This window comes from Myotis davidii, unplaced genomic scaffold (assembly GCF_000327345.1).
Source record: "Myotis davidii unplaced genomic scaffold, ASM32734v1 scaffold512, whole genome shotgun sequence".
NCBI lineage: Eukaryota > Metazoa > Chordata > Mammalia > Chiroptera > Vespertilionidae > Myotis > Myotis davidii.
Window position 1 is genome coordinate 1,236,270 of NW_006284323.1, and position 7,818 is coordinate 1,244,087.

General features: G+C 51.0%; 1 protein-coding gene across 2 annotated transcripts in view; it reads left to right on the top strand.

Annotated features, from left to right (window-relative positions):
- The window catches only part of MX1 (MX dynamin-like GTPase 1), a 27,080-nt gene extending 19,262 nt beyond the window's left edge, over positions 1-7,818 (top strand). For both annotated transcript variants that reach the window (XM_006754326.2, XM_006754325.2), the window contains exons 12-14: positions 2,750-2,826; positions 3,905-4,150; positions 7,157-7,818. In XM_006754326.2, coding sequence (XP_006754389.1) covers positions 2,750-2,826; positions 3,905-4,150; positions 7,157-7,387 — 554 coding nt within the window. In that variant the 3' untranslated portion in view covers positions 7,388-7,818. The remainder of the gene's footprint in view (positions 1-2,749; positions 2,827-3,904; positions 4,151-7,156) is intronic.

The window sequence follows — 7,818 nt, forward strand, 5'->3', positions numbered from 1 at the left end:
TTTAGCAAAGGCCAGCTTAGGAGTACCCTAATTAAGTTAATAACAATGTGCCTACTTATATAGTTCAAGTTTAAAAAATTTGGCTCTCAAAAGAAATTTCAGTTGTACTGTTGATATTTGGCTCTGTTGACTAATGAGTTTGCGACCACTGGGCTAGGTAATTGGCTGGAACAGCTCACAGAACTCAGGAACACGCTTACCTTTACTGATGTAGCATAAAGGACTGATTATTACAAAGGAAGCAAATGAAAGTGATACATAGGGCCAGGTGTGGGGGTACCCCAAGAGCAGGTCCCACAGAGTTGGGAGCCACTGCTCTCTTGGCAGGTATTTGGTCACTAACCTAGAAGCTCTTCGAACCCTGTCATTTAGGAGTTTCTATGGAGGTATAATCAGTTATCACACATGTAAGCATACACAATTATTAACTCAGTCTCCATCCCTCTTCCCTGCCCTACTCCCCTGATGCTGGAAATTTGGGGGAGGTTGGGCTGAAAGTTCCAGGTTTCCAATCAAGCCTTGGGCTTCCTGGCAACCAGCCTCGATCCTGGGCTACCCAGCGTCACCCAGAGTCCCCTCATTAGGACAGAAGATGCTCCTACCCCCAGGAAGGCCTAAAGAATGGGAGAGCTGTGTGTCAGGAACCAGGGGCAAAGACCAAATGCACGTTTCTTATGAACCAACACCTCCACTCCGCCCACTGCTGTGGCTACTCCACTGTCTCATTAAGGGGTATATTTCTAATAAAATTTTACTTGAGGCTTAATAATTACATGTCAAAATCTGTTCTTGTGTTGACCAGTTGTGCCCTTCTAATTCACTCCTGAAGAAAATATGTTGTGTTTAGAGACTTATAGTCATAGAAGTATCTATACTAATAAAAGAGTAATATGCTAAATAGTAAACATACCACACTAATATGATCTTATGTGCCGGTATTGTATGACCCCACTTGATCTGCACAGTCCTCCTACTCATGCGACAGCACATGAAGAAGGGATGCCTAGGGAATTCCAGGTGGTGTTCACGGCCAATCCCACTTTCTTAAGGACCTGCAAGTCATAATGTTCTATTAGGATGCAATTGCTTTGGAAAAACCCAATTGATGGACAAACTTTCATACTCAGGTACCTTTTAAAGAATAGGTCTGCAGTCACCGCTCGCTGGCTTCGTGCCCTGCCTCTATCCTTGCCCTCTCAAGATGACCAAGGGAAAGTACATTAAGGCCTCTTTCGCTATTGCAACCCCTGATTGTGTTTTGATTTGCAAATCAGATGTGATTTTTTTTCCGTGCCACTCTGTGCTTTCAGAGAGTCCAGGATGGCGCTGTGTTATTTTTGTAAAATAATTCAGAGCTCTTCCTTCGTCCGACTTCCTTCCAGACAGTTACGGGGCAACCAGGCCAGCATGGGAGCAGTTATGGGGCAGCCAGGCTGGCAGGGGGCAGTAGGGGGCAATCAGGCCAGCAGGCAGATGGGTTAGGGGCAATTAGGCAGGCAGGTAGGCGAGTGGTTAGAAGCCAGCACCTATTCCACAGGGATCGGGCCTAAACTGGCAGTTGGACATCCCCTGAGGAGTCCCGGATTAGAGAGGGTGCAGAATGGCTGAGGGGACTCCCCTGCCCCCCCTTGCAAGCACCGAGCCTCTAGTCTATACTAATAAAAGGGTGATATGCTAATTAGACCAGACGTCTTCCGGACATTATTCCAGACATCCTTCCTGAGGATGCTGGGAGCCGGGGCGAAGCCAGCCGGGGTCCCGAGTGCCAGAGAGAAGCTGGTGCTGGCAGCTGGGGGAAGGGAGGCATACTCTTGCACGAATTTTCGTGCATTGGTTCTCTAGTGTATATATAAACTTCTGTTTTAGAAAGATAAAGTGTGGAGTCAGTAAAAGATTTTCAAGCATAAAGATACTGTTAGGATAAATTCTGTGAGGAAGTCAAATGGAAATACAGGTTCCAGAAATGAAAATAATGTACATTTTCTGATTAACTAAGCTTATTTGTGTATTTCTTTTCAAATAGATAATGTGGATGTTTAGATCTCATTGATGTATTTAAAAGAATGATGTGAGGTTTGACTATTAAATGTTGATATATATATCTTACTAGAAATCATATTCTTTGCAACTATTTAAACTTAGGATGAAAACTTTAAATGTTAAATAAGTATGCTGGGGACATTAGGTTTATAAATCTAGGACCCAGCCTGTGGCTCAGTGGTTGAGTATTGACCAATGAACCAAAGAACGACTTTCCTGAACACCCAATGGGCAGGGGGTGGGGCCAGCGCTATGTAGCAGCAAGCCAGTTTCTGGTTGAGCGGCACCTCCCCCCCCTCTCCCCCAGAAGCTGGTTCATGGCTAGTGAGCACAGCAGCAGTGGCAGGAGCCTCTCCTACATCTGTGGCTGGTGGGCAGTAAGGAGCAAGGGGTCCTGGACTGACCCTTAGGGCACATGCATGCAGGAGGCAGCAGGAGGCAGCCAATCAATGATTCTCTCTCATCATTGATGTTTCTCTCTCTTCCTTTCTGAAATCAACAAAAAAATATATTTAAAATTCTTTTAGAGAGCTCTTAAGCCAAAAAGCACGCCTTCTTCCTTTAATGCAAAGAAGAGAGGGAGATGGGGGAGGAGGGAAGGACGGAGGACACTTTTGTTCTTGTCATCTTATCCTCTTATTTTTTGCAATCTATTAAGATGATGAATGATCCTACTAATACTGGGCTTTTTTTGTTTTTCTTTCATCAGATATGGTCCGGCTTGCCTTCGCAGATGTTTCCAAGAAAAATTATGAGGAGTTTTTCAACCTTTTCAGAACCTGCAAGGTAAAACCAACGATTTGTTTAAAAAGAAAATAATTAACCCTCATGCTAGAAAATAGATTTCCTGGATTTAAGACCGTTGCAACTTTACTGTATATTTGGAGAATCAAATTATGCAGTTTATTAGTGAATCTATTATATGACCAGTGAATTCTCATTAAAAGCAATAAAAGGGAGAGAAAGAAAGAGACAGAGATAGACAGAGAGGGGAGGGACCTCTGGTGTCTCTTTTCCCCAAAGGCACTAATCCCATTAAAGGCACTAATCCCATTAAAGGCACTATCAGTCCCTTTCTGAGGACTCCACTCTCCTGACCTAGACTTCCCCGAAGGCCCTCCCTCCAGAACCAGCACATTGGAGTTAGAATGTCAACATATGAATCTGGGGGACACAGACATTCATTCAGTCCCAAGCACCCAGCACAGACGGGGAGGCCGGCTCTGCTGTGCAGGAGCTGGAGGGCTCCGCGGCCGCGTAGCCTGCCTGGCCTGCAGCTCCTCCAGCGCGCATGGCTGAGAGCAGCGTCCTCACCGCAGAAGGTTGTGCGAACACAGGAGGAAACTGAGGCCGCACTGGCAGGGCGCGTCCCACTTCCTGGCGCTCAGTGCGGTGGGGGTCCAGGTGCTTTCTGTGTGAGGATGCCCAGGCTCCCAGATAGCCAGTTTCTCTAAGTCCCAGGAACAAACCAGAGAGAGAGAGAGAGAGAGAGAGAATGAATTTGACTATTTGACTGACTTCAATTCATCCCTCTTATCCTGGGAGCTCTCTGATGGGTTTACACTCACCACTTCAAAGGCCAGGAAAAGAGAAACCAAAGAGGCTGAGTCCTCAGGCTCTGGGGACGAGGGGTCTGGTCACGTGTGCGGTTCAGGCTCTTCAGGAATTCTGAGACTCTGTGGAGGGTGGGAACCCCATCTTAGATAAGCCAAGACGGGGCGCAGAAGGCTGCCCCGAAGCAGCGTGCTGTTTTAATTCCAGTTGGAGAGCCTGCTAGCTGGGGGCTTTGTGTCTAACCCAGTTTCCTCTGACCCAGGGGTTGATTTCTGGAGGGAAATGGTGTTGTGTTTCTCTTGCGCATTAGTCCAAAATTGAAGACATTAAGTCAGAACAAGAAAAGGAAGCGGAGAAGTCCATCCGACTGCACTTCCAAATGGAGCAGATTGTCTACTGCCAGGACCAAGCGTACCGGGCTGCGCTGCAGAAGATCCGAGAGAAGGAATCTAAAGAAGAGAAGAAGGGGAGTTCTCGCGAGCAGACGCCCTCTCTGGAGGATCCTTTGACTTGCTCCCTCATTGAAATCCTCCAACACCTGATGGCCTACCGCCTGGTGAGTGCGCGTGTCTCCAAAAGACGCTTTCTGTCTCATTTCCAGACTTAGTGTCTCGTGAGCTGCCCACCAGCCAGCTCCATCCTTCTGCCCTTTGTTCGCCTCCATAGAAGCAGCTCGGCCTCTGATGATGAGAAGAGGCTGTGACTTAGAGCCACTCACACCCGGTGTTGACTGGCTGTGTGGCCCTGGTCAAGTTCCTTAACCCCTCTGAGCCTCAGCTTTCTTCTCTGTAAAATGGCACCTCCTCATAGGTTTCCAGTGACTCTTCCGGGGGATGAGTGGGTGCAACTCCCTTAGCGCCGCCGTGGGATGCAATGGCGGCCGCGCACACAGAAGTTGCTCCTTGCTCCTGGAGACGCGAGCTTTGATTGCTTCTCTGTGTTTCATGACACGAAGGGGCATCCGATGCATCCTGGGCAGGCTGCACAAGCAGCTGAGCCGCCTTAGTTAGAGCCGCTGGGACATGAGAAACCCGGACACGTAGGGCACATAATCACCCCTCGCTTTCCCGGGTGCCTCCATCCTTCACCGTCCTGTGCATGAAGCCGTGCTTCTCACACTTGACCTCCGGGGTCTTGTTGACATGCAGGGGCGGATCGCAGGTCTGAGCTGGGCCCAGCTGCCGCATTTCTAATGCTCCCGTGGGAGCGCCGCGCCCCCAGCCGCAGGGCTCTAACCTCCGTGTCCTAACACTGGGAGGTGCACACCTGTGAGCGAAGCCAGTGAAGGGCAAGACAGAAGGACGCCTGTGCACCTTGGCCTCTCCTGCAGCGAAACTTACCCTGTGTCTGCTCACTTGCCTCACAGAACCTGTTAGAGCAGGCCATGCGCACACGCACAAAATCCAAAACAGAGCGAGTGACAGTAGAGAGTGGGTCTCCCGCCCACCCCACCTGGAGCCATGCCATCCCCTCCAGGCTCTCGATGTCCTCCAAGGGACAGCATACACGTGTGTGTTTGTGTGTGTGCGTGTGCGCGCCATGTATGTATACATGCAAATTGTTTTTGCACCAAGGTTAGCCGTGTGTGCTGCTTGGCATCTTGCTTCCTTTACTGCACCTTGGAGATTGTTCCATTCCCGCTCACGGGTGCTGCCCTATTCTTTGTCATGGCAGCGGAGTCTCATTTTATGGACGTGTCCTGCTGTAGGCGTAGTGTGTTTCCAGTCTTTTGCTAACACAGGGATGTTGCAGTGCTTGGAATTATTCATGTATCATATATCTGGAGGATAAATGAGACTTCTGGTGTATCAGTCAGGGTTGTACCAGGGAAACAGAACCAATAGGATAGATGTAGGTAAAGAAATGTGTTTCTAGCCCTGGCCGGTTTGGCTCAGTTGAGAGAGCATCAGCCTGTGGACCAAAGGGTCCGGGTTCAATTCCAGTCAAGGGCATGTACCTTGGTTGCAGGCTCCTCCCCAGTCCAGGCCCTGGTCAGAGCTCCTGCAGGAGGCAACCAATCAATGTGTTTCTCTCAAATCAATGTTTTTCTCTGTCTTTCCCTCTCTCTTCCATTCTCTTTAAAAATCAATGGAAAAGTATCCTCGGGTGAGGATTAACAAAAAATTTAAAAAGGAAAAGAAATGTGTTTCTAGGAGCTGGCTGATGGGTTGTGGGGGCTGGCGGGGCAAGTCCAGTGTTTGTAGGAAGGCCATCAGGCGAGGTGGGTGGGAGGTTCCTGGTCAGGAGTCGAAACTGCTGTGTACAGGCAGGATTTCTTTCTCATAAGGCCTTCAGCTGGTTGGACAGGCCCACCCACATGATGAGACAACCTCCTTCATTAAAGCCAGATGATTCTAGATGCTAGCCACATCTGCAGGACACCTCGATTCGTGTTTGACCGAAAACCTGGGACTGTTGTCTGGCCCAGCTGACACATGAGCGTGACCATCAGACCGGGGGCAGGCCTAGCGCTTGCTTTAGATCGCTCAGTGTTACCTGCAGGAAGCTGCTTCAGGTGCCTGATTGTGTCGCTCCAGATATTAGCCGTCCCTCAGCTCCTGCACGTTCTCCAGCATCAGACCTCAGTGCCGGGGCCCCCAGCATCCCGCCTGCATGCCTCCTGCCAGCCTGTCCCTTCTCTTCTGTCCTCCGTCTCTGTCTGGGGACAGGCCGCCCTCCTGGCTCACGCCCCCTTAGAACACGTAGCCTGTGTGCCATCTCCACGTCACTGACACTCCAGACCAGTGGTTCTCAACCTTCTGACCCTTTAAATACAGTTCCTCATGTTGTGGTGACCCCCAACCATAAAATTATTTTCGTTGCTACTTCATCACTGTCATGTTGCTACTGTTATGACTCGTCATGTAAATATGTGATATGCAGGATGGTCTTAGGCGACCCCTGTGAAAGGGTCGTTCAACTCCCAAGGGGGTCGCGACCCCCAGGTTGAGAACCGCTGCTCTAGACTCATTCCACGCCTGGCATCTTTCCAAACTGTCACCTTCTAACCATCCCGTGAGCCGGTGCTGGTATTTTATAGAGAAGGAACCGAGGCGCCGAGAGGTCACAGCCCTTGCTCAGTGCGAGTCTCTCTGAGCTGCCGGAGAGATGGTCTGTCTCGAGAAAGAGAAACTCTTCCCTCACAGGCGGGACAATCTGCCTGGAACTCCCTGGGCCCTCTGTGGCTTTGGATAGCCCAGCCTCTGTTCTGCTACACATCTTAGTGTTGACTTAAAAACAAAAACAGCATAAAATCTTCGGGGCAGAATTGTAAATAGTGCGAACGTGTCCCCATTTCCCTTCCTGGGGCACCTCTGACCGTCTCCCGTCAGAAGTGACCCTTTCATCGTCAGGACAAGCCAGCGGGAGCCCAGCTGGCCCTGACCCCAGCCCCCAGCCGCGCCCTCTGCGCCGCAGGGACATGTGGGGTCCCTCGCTGCCCCTGGCACCGAGGTTTGAGACCTGCTGGGTCCGGTCCCGCCGGGAGCTCACGTGGCGAAAGTCACGAGGGGGGACCTTCCTTCAGGGTCCCCTCAAGCCCTCTGTGAACCGTCCCTTGCAGGAGGCCTGCAACCGCCTGTCCAGCCACATCCCTCTGGTCATCCAGTTCTTCATCCTCCAATCGTACGGGCAGCAGCTGCAGAAGGCCATGCTCCAGCTGCTGCAGGACAAGGAGAAGTACGACTGGCTCCTCAAGGAGCACAGCGACACCAGCGACAAGAGGAAGTTCCTGAAGGAGCGGCTGGCGCGGCTGACCAAGGCCCGGCGCCGGCTGGCCCAGTTCCCGGGCTAGGGGCTGTCTCCCCTGCGCCCCACCTCCCGGGGTCCTCCTTGTTAGTCACCCCTGCTCATCCCCGTAGAGGGGAGGGACCAGGAGGAAGCTGTGGTGAGGATGTGCTTTCCAGATGTGGTTTCCAGTGTGAGACTTGAGACACCCTCCCCACCCCCCACCCCCCATGCAGGATGTGGTTTAGGTCAGGCGGCTGGCACCGTCTTCCTGGTGAGGAACTGGAAACTGATCTTCCCATCATGTTGTCCCTGCTTCCCCGGCTCTTCCCCATCTTCCTCAGGGACCCACGCCCCTGAGCACCATAGCAGGGCTGTTCCCCGGTTTCTCTCACGACCATTCATGGGCCCGATGTTTTAGTACCCTGAGTGCCCTCTGCATGAATGCTGTAGAAGTCATACCTCATCTGTTTGTAATAAACTCTTTTCTAACAGACG